Source organism: Chiloscyllium plagiosum, chromosome 3 (genome assembly GCF_004010195.1).
Source record: "Chiloscyllium plagiosum isolate BGI_BamShark_2017 chromosome 3, ASM401019v2, whole genome shotgun sequence".
NCBI lineage: Eukaryota > Metazoa > Chordata > Chondrichthyes > Orectolobiformes > Hemiscylliidae > Chiloscyllium > Chiloscyllium plagiosum.
In genome coordinates, this window is record NC_057712.1 from 18,549,699 (window position 1) to 18,569,825 (window position 20,127).

General features: G+C 39.0%; 1 protein-coding gene across 4 annotated transcripts in view; it reads right to left on the reverse strand.

Annotated features, from left to right (window-relative positions):
* asap2a (ArfGAP with SH3 domain, ankyrin repeat and PH domain 2a) overlaps positions 1 to 20,127 on the reverse strand; it is a 193,727-nt gene that overhangs the window by 128,688 nt on the left and 44,912 nt on the right. For all 4 annotated transcript variants that reach the window (XM_043678183.1, XM_043678192.1, XM_043678201.1 and 1 more), the window contains exon 2: positions 1,739 to 1,811. In XM_043678183.1, the coding sequence (XP_043534118.1) occupies positions 1,739 to 1,811 (73 nt within the window). The remainder of the gene's footprint in view (positions 1 to 1,738; positions 1,812 to 20,127) is intronic.

Sequence of the window (20,127 nt, forward strand, 5' to 3'; positions counted from 1 at the left end):
CTCTCTGGGTGGTCTGAAACCTGTTGATCTTCCAGCTGAAGGAGTTGACCCCGACTGAGTGTTGCAGACTGGCACATTCCAAGGTCCAGGACTACGTGTTGAGGGACGCGCTGAAGCTTGGGGCAGCTGCTGCCAAGGCGCGGTGGGGAAAGACCACCGTCTAACATCTGCCTGCCTAAGAAGAACAGGGGGCCCACGCAGTCATTTGGGCTCCGCTGGTGCCTCAGCTCAATGTAATCGCACCAACCTGTGAATAGGAATGATTACCCTGTTTCGATACGCAAAGAAATGGAATGTTTACAGAATGATGACATGTCCAATTGTATAGATTAAATTATATATGAATAAAGTATATTTTTGAAATAAAAAAAAATCGTTCTCTCTCCCTCCAGGACCCGAAACAAAGATGAAGGAGGTAAAACTATACTGTGCCTCTGAGCATTTTACTTCGATTTGGGGGGGGGCAGGACGAAAACACCTGTAAAGCAATAAATGTGCGGTCATTTCCTTCATCATGGGGAGAACAGTAACCCTAGAAAAGCTAGATGCTTTCTCAGCATGCTTTGTATCTAGTGAAAAATAATTAAATGTATTTAGCTCTCAACGAAGCAAGGGGGCCTCAGTGTTCTCCTTCATACAGTGGTGGCTGCAAACTGTAAGCTGTTACAAATAACATACAACCAGCCTGGAAGGAGCAAGATGCATGAAACTTCACTGTCACAGTCACCTTTATAATCAGTGGTAACATGCTCCTTGCCCTGCTCTTGTAGCTATGGCCACAGCAGCTACTACGTTTCAGTGAGTACATTATCACTGAAACACAAAGGTCTCAAACATTGTTTCTTGGTCAAGCTCACGTAGAATAAATCCCCGGTTGGATAGACATAGTTGGGATCCCCTTCTCACCATCTCTTTCCTTCCTCTTCCACAAACTTGTCCTGCTAGATGTTACCTCTGTTCATTCTCCAAGTCATGCTGTCGTCAAAGGGGAAAGCCTGCAAATGCATTCATGTTCAAGCTTAACTGATTTGTTCAGAATTCTTGAAGTTAACAAAAAGTCCATAAGTACCTGCCAGGTCACTCTTGTCGATCTTTGCAACTTGAAATAACAATACAAAATGCCAAACTCTTGTGGAATTGAAGCAAAAGAAAAAGAAAATCAACCAGCCTATCAAAATAGAGTCAGATGATCCCTTTAAATACCACTGCTTGGCAGGTTGTAGGTCTTCAGTTATATGTGGTTACAAGAATGCATTAGCTGGAGCATTAAGTGCCAAAATGACAGCATGGACACAAAATCAACAGTCTATGCTTCACTCCATAAGTAGGTCCTTGCTGCAGACATCATTTCGCTGTTCTGAGAATAATCAAAATCCCCAAAACAGGTACAATAAGTCCAAAGTCTTGTCCAGTGTTCAGCAAGAAGATACGGCAATGAAAAGTCAGCATCTGCAGCAACACTCGTCAGTCTGACCCAAACGATCTTCAGAGAACAATAAGTTTTAATTTAAGTTGCCAGATTTCTTTGCCTCTTCCCTGAAAGTAGCTCTATTATCCAAAACTCAATTCCACACACTAAGACAATTGTTTTGTGGTATGATAGCTTAATCTATAATGGGGTATTTCAGCTTCATTAACCATGGTGAAAAGACCTAAATTTACAAGACATGCAGTTTGCAAGCTCAGGATGTTATCCTCTATGATTTCCATTGTGTCAAGTATGAAAGCATTTTCTTACCTAATCCAGATGCATAAATAGCTTTAACAGATTTCTTCATTTTTTGCAGCACACCACGATCTACATCCAATGCCTAAATATAAAAAAAACACATGAGAGAAAGCAAAACATTTAAGAGGAAAAGAGAATTGAAAAATCTAAACCAACTTATTTTATACAATTTATTAATTAATTTCAATAATTGGGACAGTTATTAACAGTTGGGAAAACTGCAACCCCCCCACCCAATATATACTGTCTTCCACTCTTACCACATAGCTTCCCTTTCATTCTTTTCCTACTTTCACCTCCTTAAATTCTATTACATTTCTAACCTTTCTTTCCTCAAGAGATCTTCAACCAAAAATATTTACTCTTCTTTACACAGAGGCTGCCTGATATGCTGAGTATTCCCTGCGTTTTCTGTTTCAATTTCAGATTTAACCAAGTTAACCAACATAAGCAAGGTGGCAGCAGAGTAGCAGTGCAACATGAGAACTCCTGTCCAGGGCTCAGCTGCTCTATTCGCTTTTACTTTTTTTCTTTCACTGTGTTCTTTTCTTACTTTAATCTACTTACCTTCCGTGGAGAACGAGTTTGTGCAGCATGGAGGAGAACAGCGCAAAGGAGAGTGAGCCCAGAACATGGAAGATCGAACCACTGTGGAGTAAGTGAGCCCAATGTGATGGCCAGAGGTGTTCCATGGCATCTGCACTGGCATCAAGAGAAGGCAGCCTGAGGCGGTGGCAAGAGCAGGCAGCCCCAGATCTCCCGGCATCTGCAGCAGCGGAAGCGCAAACGCGATCAAACTTACATTCTGAAGACTGTTCAGTCATGGAGGTAGCAGCGATGACAGCATCGCAGCTTCAACAGATCCAGTGTGTGGCTACACACTGGAATAGGTACTTTGGTGGTCAGCGGCGTTGCGGTTCATTGTTGTCTGGAGCATGACAGCGACTTGGGACCTGGAGATTGAGTCCAATATGAGAAAAGGGAGCTCAACTTGGCAGTGAGGGATGTGCCCCAGCATCTACAGCAGCGGCGAGAGCAGATAGCCAAGGTCTGCCGGAGAGTGGAGCGGAGGAGATCAAGCCCTTGAAGGTAGTGTGAGCTCAGTGTGGCTAAGCACTTAAGACAGTTAAACATTTTACTTTAAATTTCTTTACTTTTCTATCTAATACTAAGGAGGACTGTGATGTTTAACCTTTATTTTCTTTTTCTGCTTTGTACTTAGGTACCTAAGATGGCACTGGGAATGGCAACACTGTATACTTTTCACTGTACTCATATATCTGTACTTGAGTACACATGACAATAAAAGTCTAATTCTAATTTTAATCTAATACTAATTCTAAGATTTCAGCATCGATAGTATTTTGCTTTTGTCCCAAAAACTTCACATAGTTTGATCATTGAGTAACTCAATGATGCAACATTGCAAAAGAGGCCAGTCAGCCTATCAAGCCTTTCCAGGCTCTTTGAAAAAGTTACCTAATTTGTACCAATTCCACTCTCTTTCCTGCAGAGCTCTACATAAAAATTTCCCATTAAAAATATTTGTTAAATTCTCAGTTGAACATGTACCAAACAGTCTGCTCCTGTACTCCCTTTAAAATTGTAAGTTCAATTTACATTCCCTTTCCACATTCTAAAACAAAAATGAACCACATCACATCATAGCCATCATCAAATTGAATGGTGGTTCTGGCTTGAAGGGCTGAATGGCCTAATCCTGCTCATATTTTCTTTGTTTCTACGTCACCAAAATTAAATTTCAACAGCCACATGCATGCTAATTTCTTTCATTTGTTTACCTGTCAACATCCTCCTCATCCAAGCATAAGGCATTACTGTAAAGCATGAAAAACAGTAGTGCTAATGCACTTTTGGGAAGCAACACTATATACTTTCATCTAGTCTTAAAAGTACAATTTATGACTCCATCAGTTACAGTTACACAATTAACTTTGTATCCATGTCATCACTTTCTCCCTAATGGGACTCAATCGGTTTGCTAAATCCATTGTGTATTACTATATCAAATTTATTTTTAAAATTCATATACACCACAATACTTTAAACATAAATCTCAATCAAGTTATTTCTGATTTATCTTCCTTCTATTGCTCAGTACTTTGTCTTAGTAAACTTTCTTATAGTCACTACCACTTTAATGTCATTAGTTTCAAACTTTGCCAAAAGCCTTTTGTGGTACAGTATTGCCTCAAATCCCACTTGAAAATGTATTTATCACCCTTATCAATTCTCTCTGCTGTTTCAAAAACATCAACTGAATTAGTCAAACATGATTATCCTTCAACAAATCCACGCTAGGCCTATTTTTGTTAACCAATGTTTTTTTCCAGCAAGTTCCATTTAATTCTGTTCCAGACTGCCAAAGTTTCAGCACCACTGATGTCAGACTGACCAATCAATAATTATCTCTCTCATTCCTGAGGAGAGTTGTGGTATTTGCAACCTGCTAGTTCGCTGACACTAGTCACATATCTAAAAAGAATTGGAAGATTGTAGGTAGAACATCTGCAAATTCCATCCTTAATTCCCTCTGCAAGCATGGATATATCCTTCCATCTAGACCAGATGGCTTTCCTATTTTGAATGCTCCATTCTTTTCAGTATCTCTATCTATTTTGATGCTGTTCAATTTCTCTGCTTTATCCTTTGTGACATTAGGAGCATGTTCCTCTTTAACGAAGAGAATCACAAAATACTCATTTAGCACCTCAGCAATGCCTTCTACTTCCAATGAGGATCTCCTTTATAAACACAAAAAGAAATCAAGTTACCAGTTTCCCAACTTTACTATGAGGATCCATCACAATTTAGGATCTTCTCAATTCAAACAGAAAAATAAGCACAGATTAATATGAATTCCAAAGACTGTTTTTGGAAGGACAGTGACAATGTTTGTTCACTTAAAAAAAATTCACTTGAAGAGAAACACAAAGACAGTGGATGCCGAGTACCTTAACATCAGCTCAAGAAACTCTACAGTTCTAAAAAGAGATGAGAAAGTTGCTTGTATCAAAATTAAGCATTAAATTTAATAGCTCAATTTTGATGCAGATACTCTTTTGCAAGACCAATAATAAAACTATAGGCACTGACAGGAGGACAGAAAATGGGCGGCATGATGGCACAGTGGTTAGCAATGCTACCTCACAGCGCCAGAGACCCGGGTTCAATTCCCGCCTCAGGCGACTGACTGTGTGGAGTTTGCACGTTCTCTCCGTGTCTGCGTGGGTTTCCTCCGGGTGCTCCGGTTTCCTCCCACAGTCCAAAGATGTGCAGGTCAGGTGAATTGGCCATGCTAAATTGCCCGTAGTGTTAGGTATAGGGGTAAATGTAGGGGTATGGGTGTGTTGCGCTTCGGCGGGGAGGTGTGGACTTGTTGGGCCGAAGGGCCTGTTTCTACACTGTAATGTAATGTAATCTAATCTAATCTAAAAATCCTATTCTAGCTAAACAATTATTTATTCCCAATTACCCATCAATAACCTCAAAGGGGAGTCTCTTTTTCAGAGACGAACTCGTGGAGTTTCAGTTTTCTGTATATACTGAACACTAATAGCATGGGGTTTTTGTCCCTGGAGGGGGTGTAGGTTGGGCCTGGTAGCTGCATGATATAGAAAATTGTGTTGTAAATCAGCACATATGTTCTTAAAATGGCAGATAATGGAATATCTGGAAATGCTGACAAATCAAAATTAATATTGCCTATAAAGACTTATCTAACCAAAATACTCTTAGCAGTGTTGAGAGATTAGCAATATAGACTAACTCAGGAATAACTCCTTTATTATTTGGTAGACTTGGATACTGATTTAAAAACAGGCATGCTGTTTGAATATTTACTTTTTTCTTAACATTTTTGGCTTGGAGCTGTGAACTATGAGCTGAAGATGACATTTGGACTGTGACTAGCAGCTTGTATTAAAAAAAACCTTTTGAGGCCAGATCTGAAAATTAATTGCAGGGTGATTCTTGTTAAAAAGTGCTCTATAGATGCTTTGACTCTGGAGATGCCTTATGGTTAAGCAGTTGGCAGATGTTGAATGTAAAGTGGGACCTCATGGGAAGATAGTCAATTTAGTAGGGAGAGACCAAAGTTTGAACTGTGTTTAAGTTGGAATAATTGTGCCTGTGAAAGCTACAGGACAGAGGTTTGATTGCTCCCTTATTGTCCTCTCATGGTCAACTTACTGAAACTTCAGATGCTAAAATGTTCGTTAGAAGAATTAAACGAATATCCCTCAGAGCCTACTAGTAGCTTTTTGCATGTATCAGAAACCAAGATGGAATCCAACATGCCAGTGATGTTACAGATGATGGAGACTGCCTAAGTGAACTGGCCAGTTACATCTAATGTATTTTTCCCTTTTGGTTTATTTTTTAACTGCATCTGTTTGTCTATCTTTCCTTGTGAGACAGTGGTGGCTACAATTCAAGTGAATTGTATTTAAATCTTAGAATTTAATTACAGTGGAACCTCGATTATCTGTATTTCAGATTATCCGAAGAAGATTTCAAGGTCCCACAAAAATATTACATCAAAGAGCTTAGTGCATTTGATTTACCTGTACTGAAGAACATGTGAAAACGCTGGCAATAACAAAGAAACAGATGCAGCTCAAGCATCAGCAACTGGATATTTCTTAGGTAAGGGTTATTACACAGCCCTTAGCAAAAGCAAAGGTTTTACAGTATTCCTGTCACTTTACCAAGCCATTCATGAAAAAAATGGCAAAGAACGTAAGCGCATGCACGAGGCAGTGCTTCTGTCTTTCTATCACAAGACTAACTGACAAATGCTCTGTGATTGTAGAAGCTGTTCGGGACCTTATTTAATACCGTCTTCACCACTCCTTGCCAAATGTTAACTACCGCTGCATTTTTAAAAGGTTTCCTTGTCTTATCATTGCTTTATTTTCATCATCATGTGAAATCTGTGATTATCTGAAATATCAATTATCCAAATGAAATAGTACCCATCTCGTTCAGATAATCGAGGTTCCTCTGTATTTTACCTACTGTTGAACTTTGCTCAGCTAAAGTTACCATATTGTTAGTAAATTGCTAATTCTTTTGTTTGAGCTCTAAACTCAGTGTCTAGTCTTGACTGTTCACAAAGCCTGGTACTGATTATTCAAAATGTCTGGTTAGAAATCACTGAGGTCAATTTTGAGGATCACTGAGCATTTTAATTTTACTATACTGCAAGTACAGGCATTGGGGAGGGGGGGGAATAGGGAAGCTGTATTGCTTTGCCTGTCTCCATACTGAAGACTGTCCAAGCCATTCAACTTGTAGTCATTAAGTTAGGTATTAAAATTCAAAGGAAGCAATTATTTATACTACATCAAAAAAGGATGTTGATTGGTTACCAAATCGGCTCAAAGCTTGCCGTTATACAAACATCACTATAGGACATCAGTAGAATAAAAACATGCTATACTTTGTTTAGTTCCATCTACAATATTTTAGTGAAGATTAACTTTTCAATGGAAACAAAAGTAGCATTTGATATGCCTTGGTATCCCAACTGCATGAAATTTGACATCTAAGTTTTACACTTCTTGTTCGAATGATCGACATTATAAGAAGTGAACCATAAAACCATAGAAATGTTCCAGCACAAAGTGGCCATTAAACCCAGTGTGACTTCATCACCTGAATAAACTATCCTCCCAATAAAATCCCACATATCAGCATCTGATGCATAGCTTTGCAGGTTTCAGCGTTTCAAGCTCCTTTTAAATACATTTGAGACTTTCTGCCTCAACCAAACTGGACAGCAAATTCCAGACACCCATCACCCTCTGGTTGAAAAATGTTTTCCTCATGCTCCCTCTAATGCTTGTGCTAACCACCCCAGTAAGTGATCTTTCCACAGAGGGTAAACCGGTCTTCACTGTACACACTATCCAAGCTCTTCATTATTTTGCACGTCAATTAAGGCAACTCTTATCCTCCTCTGTTCTAAGGAAAACAACTCTAGGTCATCCAATCTTTCCTCATACCCGCAATTTTCAAGACCTGGCAACGTTATTGAAGGACTTATCATTGCTGTCTGAAGAGCAATTATCCAAACAGTAATATGGTGACAAAAATTGTACTCAGAAATTCAGCTATGACCCAACAGTGTATTATATTGTTCCAGTACCGTACCCTGGGTTACACATTCAATGTCTCGTCCATCAAAGTAAAGCGGTATACGTACCTTCTAGAGAACGGCATTGCAGTGGTAATGTTCCTACCTCTGAGCCAGGAGGCCTGGGTTCAAGACACACTTCTTCCAATGGTGAGTAACAACAACTCTGAAGAGGATTTTGATTAAAACAGGATACGGATCAAAAATTCCCATATGTCTTATTTTTTACCTTCTATCACCTTCATGAACCTATGGACATGGATTCCAATGTGTCCCTTTTCTTTAGCCCTCACACAATCCTCCTGTTTATTGGATATTCCCTTGTTTTCCTTTCCATATCCGAATGTGTAGCACTTAGACTTATCCAGATCGAAGTCCATTTCCCACTTTTTGTCCACTCAACAAACCACTGAGATCTTCCTCAATAGAGTTTAGAAGATGAGAGGGAGCTTTGTTTTTGAATGGGGGATTGATATGGTAGTCTAGAACCAGAGGAGGAATTTATTCTCTCACAGGTTAGTCAATTTGTGGAATTCTTTACAAGAGGTGATTGTAGGTACTGGGTCACTGACAATTGCCAAGACTAAAAGAGACCGATTTTTAATCAGTAATAGAATCCAGAGTTATAGGGGAAAGGCAGGAAAATGGAATGGAGGATTGTCAGATCAGCCATGGTCTCACTGAATGGCAAATAGCTTACTTCTGCTCCTAAATCTTTCGTGTCCAATAAGGTCATAGAATCATAGAACCCCCTACAGTACAGAAGGAGGCCATTGCGTCCATAGAATCTACACCCAAAGAGCATCCCACCCAGACCCAGCCCCCATCATATCCCGTAACACCACATTTACCATTGCTAGCCTGCACATCCCTGAATGCTAGATAATTTCACATGACTAATCCATCTAACCTGCATATTTTTGAACTATGGGAGGAAACTGGAACACCACAAGGAAACACACACAGAAAAGGGATGAACATACAAACTCCACACAGACAGTTGTCCGAGGCTGTAATGAAACCCGGGTCCCTGGCGCTGTGAGATAGTATTGTTAACCACTGAGCCACTGTGCCACCCTCTATCAGGTTATATCAACTATACAGCCAACTTTGCGTTGTCTGTAAATTTCCCAACAATGCCTCTCATATTTAATCTAAATTATTAATATGTATCTAAAACTGGATGTAGGTTTGCTCGCTGAGCTGGAAGGTTCATTTCCAGACATTTTGTCACCCTATTAGGTAACATGGGCCTCAGGTGAAGCATTGTACATGATTCTTGCTTTCTATTTATATGTTTGAGTTTCTTTAGGTTGGTGATGTCATTTCCTGCGATGTCACTTCTTGTTCTTTTTCTCAGGGGGTGGTAGATGGGGTCTAACTCAATGTGTTTGTTGAGAGAGTTCTGGTCGGAATGCCATGCTTCTAGGAATTCTCGTGCATGTCTCTGTTTGGCTTGTCCTAAGATGGATGTGCTGTCCCAGTCGAAGTGGTGTCCTTCCTCATCTCTATCCTTACTTAACTCCGAGCTATGAAATGGGAGTTGAACTCTAGTCTCTGGGGCATTAGACCCAGCCTTTGGATCACGCCTGTAACACAATCACTATGCTACCATTCCTTTAGGAATTTAATCCTAGGTTAATCTTCCCAATTTATAAATCAGTCTTGTATATGATTTTCAACTATAATCAGCAAAACAGCTAATGCTGATTTATCTTGACACTAATGCAATAATTTTAAGGGTGTTGATCATTTCATTAAGAAACTGTGTATATTGACTGTATCAAACGTAGGTAACCTTAACAACAAATACTTTTTAAATTAATTTTTGGTATTTTCTTGTTTAAATTTGTGATCATTTTTGTTTGTAGTAAAAAAAGCTACCAGTGCACAAATTGCTGTCTGTATTTGATAATACAAGAAAAAGAATTCATTGACTCAATATTTGGGTATTCTGAGTGTTAACAAGTATTCAATCAAGACTGGGTGATATAACGATGACTGTGAAACCATTGTCGATTATCAGAAAAACCACGTGGTTCCCCAATGAGAAGGTAGCTGTCCATACTTGGTCTAGTCTACATGTGACTCCAGATTCATAGTAAAGTGATTGACTCTTAAATATCCCCAGAACAAATTAGAGATGGGCAATAAACAATGGCCTGGCCAGGGCCACTCACATCCTGTGCAACAAATCAACATAAAATATAGGATAGTTTGGTAAACTCCATCATCATATACTTCTAGATTCAAGCTGGGGTGGTAAAGTTCTTCAGTGAAAAATTAAGCAGAGGTTAAATGATTTGTCTGGTTTCCTGACATCCATTTATTGATATTTTGAACTGTGATTTTTCTTACAATTGGGCACTTCCTGTGGGCAAGTGCAACCAGTATCACACACCCCTACCATTAAATGACTAATTGTTGACAGGAGAGCAGAATCAACCAAAATGACCTATATTACAATTTGAATTTTCCCTTTCTGCCAATTGTCCAAATTTTATTCATCCTCCACATTCAGAATAAGTTGTGATTCCTTTAGGTCAGCAGCGGATCTAAAGAACTTAAGGTGACTATTGTTTAGTGTCTTGTAATGAACTTAAATTAGGTATGTTTACTGAACAGTCCTTTTCTTGTACTACCAATATTTCTTCTGAAAAGTGAATGGGTGTGGATTGGAATCATGCCTAGTTCAAAGGAAGATAACTGATTATTATTGCTGAAAGTCATTACTGCAGGAGTCCTTTGCCTAACAATCTTGAGCTGCCTCATCAATGATCTTCCCTCCAATATAAAATTAGAAGTGGGGATGTTTGCTGATAATTATAAATGATGCTCAGCAATGTGCAACTCCTCAGATTAAGAAGCAGTCCAAGTCTAGATGTAGCAAGAGCTTGACAACATCCAGATTTGGGGTGACAAGTAGCAAGTAACATCTGTGCCACACAAAACCCCAGTGCAATGTCCAACTTTAAAAACAGAATCTGAGCATCACCGAATCACCCACTATCAACACCTGGGGGCTCATCACTGACCAGAAACTGAACTAGATTCATGATATAAATACGATGGCTACAAGAATAGGTTGGAGGGTAGAAATTCTGCATCATGCAACATAGTTCCTGATTTGCCAAAGCCTGTTCAATCTCCTACAATGTGCAAGTCAGGAGTGTGAAAATACACTTGCCTGGACGAATGCAGTTCCAATAATATTGAAGCAACTCTTTCAATTGCCACTACTTCTGCAAACATTCACTCCATCCACAACTGACACATAGTAGAAGGTTATACCATATGCAAGAGGCACTGCAGAAATGTACCAAGGTTTTGAGAAAGCACCTTCCAAACTCTCAACAACTACCATCTAGAAGGACAAAGGCAGAAGATGGATGGGAACACCACCATCTGCAAGTGTTCCTCCAGGGCACACACCATCCCAATTTGGAAATATAATCGTCATTCCTCTATCTTGGTTCAAAATCTAAGAATTGTCCTCCTGACAGGACTGTTAGGTATACCTGAACACCTATACCAGTTCAAAGAGGCAGCTCACCACCACTCTCTCAAGGGTGAAGAAGGACAATAATAAATAATGGCCTAGCTAGTGAAGCCCACATCCCTGAATATAATATTTACAGCACAAGAATTTATTAAAAAGATTTGTAGAGCTACCATGTTACTCCAGAAAAGTTTTTTTTTAAAAACTGTTAAACACTTTCAAAATTATTTTGAAAATTCTACAATTGTTTCCACAAACTTGCATTGATATTATGCAGTATAATTTTATACAGTAATTCCAAAATGAGAAACTGCTGCACGACATATAACTGATGGCAGAAGCTGCTGTTAACAATTCAGTCAGGCACTGTTAGTGGGTGAGGAATAGCGACTAGATATCTAAATACTTCTCCTGATTCAGCCACAAGGAATGCCAATGATCTTGAATTGAGCAGCATTTCTTCCGTACTCACTCCACATTGACTTTTTTTGAGCAACGACATTTTCTCTTGCCCTCTAAATTAATCACTCCTTCAAAAGTTTAATAATTAATAAGGGAAATAAATTGTGTAAAGAGAATTAGATTGAATATGTTTTTGCATACTTTTGCCTTGACATGATTTGTCATAACATGAACTTCACAGGAAATGTCTGTCAACTCGGTTCAATCAATCAACATTGTTTCTCCTCTTCTATTCTCGCCTGAAAATAATAAAATCTTGAGTTAGGGATCTGCACAGGTGTAGATATTGGCCCAGGTATTCCTATCTCAGTGGTAGTTACCCAAAGTGTTTTTAATCCTTAATTCCCTAGAGTCATCTGCATCAGGAATTTTGCACAGTCCTATGTGCAACTTAAGTCTACTTTGCTCTTAATACAAGGGGGTCATTGGAACATCTGGGGTAGTAATTTGTACACACAGAGCACAGAAACAGGAGTGAACTGGAAGTTTTGAACAATTGGTGGACTTTGCATTCAGGAATTCATAACAGAAGGTACTCCTCAAATGGAAGTATTGTTAGAGAATGGACAACTAGTATGCTCTCAAAGTTGATTTCAAGCGTAACAATTTGTAATGCGCATGTGCAAAACTTGTCTTAACATAAAATTGGACTCCTGCTCCCAAGCCTAGAACTTGAGCCCATCTCCTAGTTTTAACTATAGATTTGGCTCAAATTGGCCAATGTGGGCTCGTCACAATATCCATTTCAAAACTGGACCTGTTCTAAGGGATGTCAAGCACAGCAAGAGTTGTTCCCAACAATGCTCAATTTTAACAAGTTCAGTGAATATCCAGTGGTATAAGCCACATCTCAATGGCCACCAAAATTACAAGATGTATCTGTTGTGTTAGAGGTAGATGCAAGTCAATAAGCTGATCATTTTCCCTCCATTATCGGTGAGTGAACTATTCAAGATCAAGAACTATCTGATAGAAGGTCTACTTGAACAGATAATAATCTGCTCTCTTGTTTTCACTACCAAAGTGGATGACCTCACATTTATCCAAATTGTACATCATCTACCATTCACCCACTCACTCAAACTGTTCAAATCGCATTGAAGCATCTCCTCCCGCATCCCACTCATTGCTCACTCTCTTGCCTAGCTTTGTGGCATCTACAAACTTGGACATAGTACATTCCGTTCCCTCATCTAAATCATCAACATATATTGTGAATAGTTGGGATCCAAGCACTAACGTCTTGGATATCCCACTAGTCACTGCATATCACTTGGAAAAATACCCTTTTATTCTTATTCTTTTTTCATGTCTGCCAACCAGTTCCCAATCCATGTCAGGACACCAGCCCCAATCCTACTTTAATTTAAATGTTAATCCTTTATTTGGGACTTTATCAAAATATTTCTGAAAGTCCAAATATATAAACATCTATTGGTTTCCCCTTATCAACTCTACTTGTTACATCCTCAAAAAATTTAGTAGATTTGTCAAGCCCGATTTTCTTTTGTAAATCCATACTGACTCTGTCCAATTCTGTCACTATTTTCCAAATACTCTACTATTAAATCTTTTATAATGGATTCTAGCATTTTCCTCACCACTTATATAAGTGCTAACTGGTCTGTAATTCTATTTTTTTTTCTCAACCTTTTCTAAAATAGTGGGGATACATTAGTAACCCTCAAATACAATAGGAGCTATTCCAGAGTTATAGAAATGTTAAAGATGACCACTAACCACCCAATATTTCTAGGGCCACTTCCATTAGATGTCCATTAGAGGGCCTTGGGGACTTATCAGTCTTTAATCCCATCAATTTCCCCAACATTTCCCTCCTAATTCTAATTTTCTTCAGTTCCTCCCCCTCACTCGACCTCATATTCGACAATATATTTAGCAAGCTATTGGTGTTTTCTTTTCTGACAAATGGACCAAAATATGTATGTAAATGGTCAGCTCTTTGTTCTCCATTGTAACTTCCCATTTCTGACGTAAATGACCTACATTTTGCTTCACTAGCCTTTTTCTCTTCAAGTGCCTATAGAAGCTTTTACAATCAGTTTGTATATTTCCCGTAAACTTATTCACTATGCTTTGTTTTTTTTTGTTTAATTATATGCAAAGCCTTTACTGAAATTCATAACCAAATTCGAGTAACTAATTTGCTACTACTATATTAAATCATCACAGTTTACTTCTCTTCTCACAAGTACAGTAACAAGTTATCCTGATTGCACTGAAATTTCAATGGCGATAATTAAAAAGGTTCTGATCAGGTTCTCCAGCTCAGCAATAATTCAGCATAATATTTTTATGTGTATTTTGCTATAACTGGCAGGAGAAAGTAACATAACATATTCCCCTCACATCCAGTGCTCCCTCATTATTTTGGTGCCCTTGCTCATTCTTTTGCCTTATTTATAATTCTCTGATAATTTCAATTGCTCATACCATTTCATTTAAATCTAAAGAATTTAAGCTGTCCTTTTCTGTATTCTGCCACTCTCCTCCCCATCCTGTTTCTGGCATTTGCCTGTTCTATGATTACTTAGCAGAGACTCCTCTCCACTGTTTATTTCATACTTAGCAGAGACTCCTCTCCACTGTTTATTTCATTCCCCGCAGCTCTCTCAATCTTGCTTGTGGATTTTTTTTTTCCCAGGTGCCCTTTCTCCCCAAATCTATTCACAGGCCTTGCACCTATTTTTCACCTTGTTAGCATTCCTATTCTCCCCAACCCATAAGTTGCATTCCACCCCTCCTAAAATCATAACCCCAGTACCACAATGTGCACTAAGCTGAGAAACCAGAATTCTACTTATAAAATAGAGTGATTACATATAAAAATTAAAAGAAAACAAACATGGCCTATTGCTCACCTGCAAATAAGTCATTTTTTGGGTATTTTTCGATGAAAAGAAACTACAGTTGAAAAACACAATCTGTGATCAATAAGTAGTACAACATCTGGACTATATGGCCCTTCAAGCTTGCTCCACCACTCAATACATGATGGTGGTTCACCCTGTCTCAACTTCATTTTCCCACCTGTTCTCCAAATCGTTTAATGCCCTGAACTTTCTTTCTCAGTCTTAAATAAACACAGTGACGAAGCATACACTATCCCTGAAATAGGCAATTCCAAAGATTAATAACATACTAACTTAAGAAATTTCTTCTCACCTCAAAGCAAAATTTTCAATCTTTTATCCTGAGATTCTACCACTGTGTTCTAAATTCTCCAGGCAGGGAATAAAACTTCTGTATCCATCCTGCCAAGGCCATGTAGAATTTTGCATTTCATTGGAACTCCAAGAAGAGTATAAGATCAATTTACTTGTGCCTCTTATCCCAGAGAGGACAGTAACTTTTCGCTTTCCCATCTCCAAAGAAAATATATCCTTCCTTAAATATGAAGATCAAAATTCCTCACAGTACACCAGATGCAGCATCAAAGATCTTAAAATCTAGCACTGAGTATCCCTCCTCGCCAAGAATAGCAACGGTTCAAGGCAACAACTCAAACTACAGGGCAATTAGGGATGGACAATAAATGCTGGCCTAGCCAAGGACAGATGGATGAATGATAAAGTACCAATTCCCTCGCCATAAAAGCCAACATGGCATTTGTCTTAGGAGCATAATACTGCAGAAGCTAGAATCCCTACTGAAAACAACAAATGCTGGAGATCACAGTGAGTCAGACAGCAACCATAGAGAGACAAGCTAACATTTCGACTCGAGATGACTTAATCATGTCACAAAGCTGGTCTTTTTTCTAAAAAGCTACTCCTTCTTCTCAAGGTTACTGAGTCTTTGTTTTTTTTCCAGCGGGAACGTAAAACAGCCTAGCCTCCGAATCTGCTGAAGTGGTACAGAGATGAAAGGGTTTACTGAGAGGCCTTTTGTTTATACGTAACAGATTCTGCCCTTCTAACTTTGACCTGTAAGCCTCTGTTTCAGTTTTACTCTGTGTTTAAGGGGTTTGTTTATTAGGACTTTGTGTATTTTCAGAACAGCATAATTAAGTCTAGTTTGGAAAGACTGAGTTCTGTGGGTCTTCTGTTCTGTGTTTCATTCTGTAATTTTGTGAATAAATTTTTGTCTGTTTTAAAATCTGTTAGTCAAACCAGCTAACTTACTCAGGGTAATTTTCACTGTACACTTACCAAAACAAATAGCAAGTTACAATCTGGGCTGCCTCTTTAAGAATGTTCGAGTGGCCTGGCCTAGTCCATAACAATCATGCCATATGTCTTTCTAAATGCTTGCCTTACCTGCAGGTTAACTTTCTCAGTTTCTTATTACAAATAAACCCATGGGCTAATTAATATCAAATTCCAGGCATTTTAATTTTTTTTATAACCAAGGCAAATAACCATACACCTTCTCACATTATATTCCATCTGCCACCTTATTATCCATTCACTTAAACAATGTAGAGCAATTTGCATCCTCCTAAGCTTACCGTTCCACCTGGCTTTGTATTATCAGTAAACTTAATCCCTAATACTTCATCTAATCAGTATTAGAGATTGTAAATAATTGAGGTCCTACCACTAAGGTCAGGAGCCTGGAAGTTCCCTGGTGCAGACATACCTCAGGCTTCACTCTTGGGCTGAGGTGGAATTCAGGAGGAAGGGAGAGGTGTCAAGTTGAAAGGTAAGGAAGGGGAGTTGCCAGCCGCAAGAGGATGAGGGACCAGGAAATGTTATTGGCACTTAGATCCTGAAATGAAATGTTGCCTTTGAAAATGTTTTAAAGTCTATTTTAAGTTGTTTAATTCATCATTGTAGGAATTTGGCCATGTCAACAATTCCAACTTACAAGATATAATTTCTTTTTCTGATAAATAAGTTCCAAAAAGAAACTAATTTTTACATTGACTCCGATGGAAACCATATTTTACTTAAAATAATTTTCAGGAACATAGCACAACTTTTAAGTGAGCACTTCAAGTACATTTGGAACCACTGTAAATTATTTTAAATAATTCAGAACTGCTTACATACTCACAAAACAGAGATTGCAAAATATGTATTTTCAGTGAGTAAATAATACATATTAACACAAAATATGAGAAAATACTCCCTACACTTCAAATAACATAAACACACACTTAGGCACTCTCCTATGTTAATCATACTGTTTGGTGAAAGCATCCTGCAGAAAGTTTGAACAGATCGAGTTTAAAACTACTATTAATATCGAATACAAAAGTAAAATATCGGATATTGGAGGATTCTCATGAAAGATCACAGACTTGAAACATTAGTTTCATTGCTCTCTCCACAGATGCTGTCAGGTCTCCTAAGTAATTCTAGCATTTTGTTTTTCTTGTACATAGTATTAATAGTGAGGCAGAAAGAGTGCACTATTGTTCTAGTGCCACTACTTAATGGGTCCAACATAAAATAATAATATTTTTCCAGTCACCAAGATGACCAAAAATACCTCATCTAAATCAGGTTTTAAACAAAAATATCAATCAACCTAGGCTTCTTAATATAATTATGGGTTTACTACTATAGTGGAAGGTGCATAATTTATGTTTTAAATTAAAATATTTTGGAATTTTTAAATTGGAACTTGTGGCATATGGATTATCTGCGTTTCTGAACAGGTTTAATGATGAACTTGAAAGCATTTTTTGTAGCTAAGGTGATTTCTTTTAAAATGCAATATAAGAGGCTTCCTGGAAATTAATGGAGTTTTGTTTTCATTAGGTGAGCTTTACCGGTGGAAGGAGTAAATAGTTATGCATTAAGTTTCAGTTAGAAGAATATGGAATAATAGGGACGGAAGTGGGGGCAGGCTGAGTTGGGGAAAACATCCACAGTTTGCAGAAACCTTTTTGTTTTGAGTTTGTAGAAGACTTGGTGAAAGCAGGATGTGTAAAACAATTACTCCTGAAAAGAGGTGATAGTATTGAACTGTTAAGAAATAGGTTCTCTCAGTGCAAGAAGTTTATCTTCAAACTTATAGACCAGTGTGTTTGGTTACAACCATGAAAGGGTTATGAGAGTTGAGAAAGTCTAAGCTCAGGTATATGCAGACTTGAAGAAGAGGCTATCCAGAAACTGAAACATTCATTAACTTAAACCTTACATACGTGATAAGAGAAGAAGTGAATTCTCTCTGGTGCGAGTACTACAAAGGAGTGCTTCTGGGATTAATGAGATTTCCTAACCAAGGTGGTGGCGAAGTGGCTGCAGTGCATTGGAGTTTGAGCTCATTCACTTCCATCTGCTTTATATTTTCCCCTTTTGTTTTGTTTTTGCCTTTTGCTTTTTGTTGAAGGTCTTTTGCTTTGGCAAGGCATCGGTGATTGGCCCTGCTTAAACAAGTTACAGGACCCGTGATTGAAAGCTGCGAGCGGACCCTGCCCAACCATGTTCCAGGAGCTGGCAAGGGACCCAAAGACCAGAAGCTGTGACCAGGTACAAGCATATTCTGGGATCCAGGGATCAGACAGAAAAAGACAGGAGCAGGAGGAGACCACATGGCCCTTCGAGCCTACTCTGCCATTCATCACAATCATGGCCTATCGTCCAACTCATTGGCTTAATCCAGCTTTCTCCCCACAACCTTTGATCTCATTTACCTCAAGTGCTATACCTGCCTCTTGAATACATTCAATGTTTTGGATATTGTGTGTGGACCCTACACAAGCATACTCTGGGATCCAATTGCAGCACTGAAAGTTATAGAATCAGAGGTGGCAGCAGCAGGGAGGAGATCAGAGTTGGCCTTGCAGTGTCAGCAAGCACCTAACTCCTCCCCCCGCCCCGCTCCAAAGACTCCATGCTGTGCCTTGGCCTGACTGTCTACATTGAGATAAGACATTAATATCTGGAGATTTCTCATTCCTTTTGATTTTGTTGCTTTTTTTTTGTAAAAAAGTGTGTAACCAAGATGGCGCCAGTTATGTCAGTGGAGGTGAGATGACGCCGAAGATGGTGATTTTGTTCCAGCAGCACAGCAAAAGGGGTTTCAGACTGGCCACCAGGTCATGACCAATAATGCAGCATTTAGAAAGTAAAGACAGAAAACTGAAGAAATTAAAGAAAATAAACAACTTTACCGTCCTTGTTAAGTTTTGATTAATTTTTCCTGTGCTTTAAGATAGCGCCAGAGACTCAACACTTTTCACGATATTTTGTAAAAAGATACACGTGACATATTATGCTTTCGGATTTTACTGTATCCTGGCTTTTTTTTTTTAAAAGGTTTTAGGACAGCAGTACCAAGATGTCTATTGAAAACCCGTAAAGTAACCAACTTGTAGGCCTTGGGGGTTTTTGGGATCTTGATCAAATGGGCCAATGGGCTAAGTGGCAGATGGAGTTTAATTTAGATAAATGTGAGGTGCTACTTTTTGGGACTTATACACTTAATGGTAAACTCCTTGGGAGTGTTGCTGAACAAAGAGACCTTGTAATGCAGATTCATAGCTCCTTGAAAGTGGGGTCGCAGGTAGATAGGATAGTGAAGGCGGCGTTTAAATGCTTTCTTTTATTGGTCAGAATATTGAGTACAGGAGTTGGGAGGTCATGTTGCGGCTGGACAGGACATTGGTTAGGCCACTGTTGGAATATTGCATGCAATTCTGGTCTCCTTCCTATCAGAAAGGTGTTGTGAAACTTGAAAGGATTCAGAAAAGATTTACAAGGATGTTGCCAGGGTTGAAGAATTTGAGCAATTGGGAGAGGTTGAATAGGCTAGGGCTGTTTTCCCTGGAGCGTCGAAGTCTGAGGTGTGACCTTATAAAGGTTTATAAAATTATGAGGGGCATGGATAGGATAAGTAGACAAAGTCTTTTCCCTGGGGTGGGAGAGTCCAGAACTAGAGGGCATAGGTTTAGGATGAGAGGGGAAAGATATAAAAGAGACCTAAGGAGCAACTTTTTCACGTAGAGGGTATGGAATGAGCTGCCAGAGGAAGTGGTGGAGGCTAGTACATTTGCAACATTTAAAAGGCATCTGGGTACGTATATGAATAGAAAGGGTTTGGAGGGATATGGGCCAGGTGCTGGCAGGTGGGACTAGATTGGGTTGGGATATCTGGTCAGCATGGACGAGTTGGACCGAAGGGTCTGTTTCCATGCTGGGCATCTCTATGACTCTAAGCAACCTGAATAGGTGTAATGGATGTCCCACAGACCCATGATTTTTTGTTTCTTAGTTTTTCAGAAGCAGTTGTTGATGGGTCTGTTGCTGTAGTACACCTCTCCTTGATGTTTTTTTCTCCTGGGCTGCTAGAATTGCATGTGAG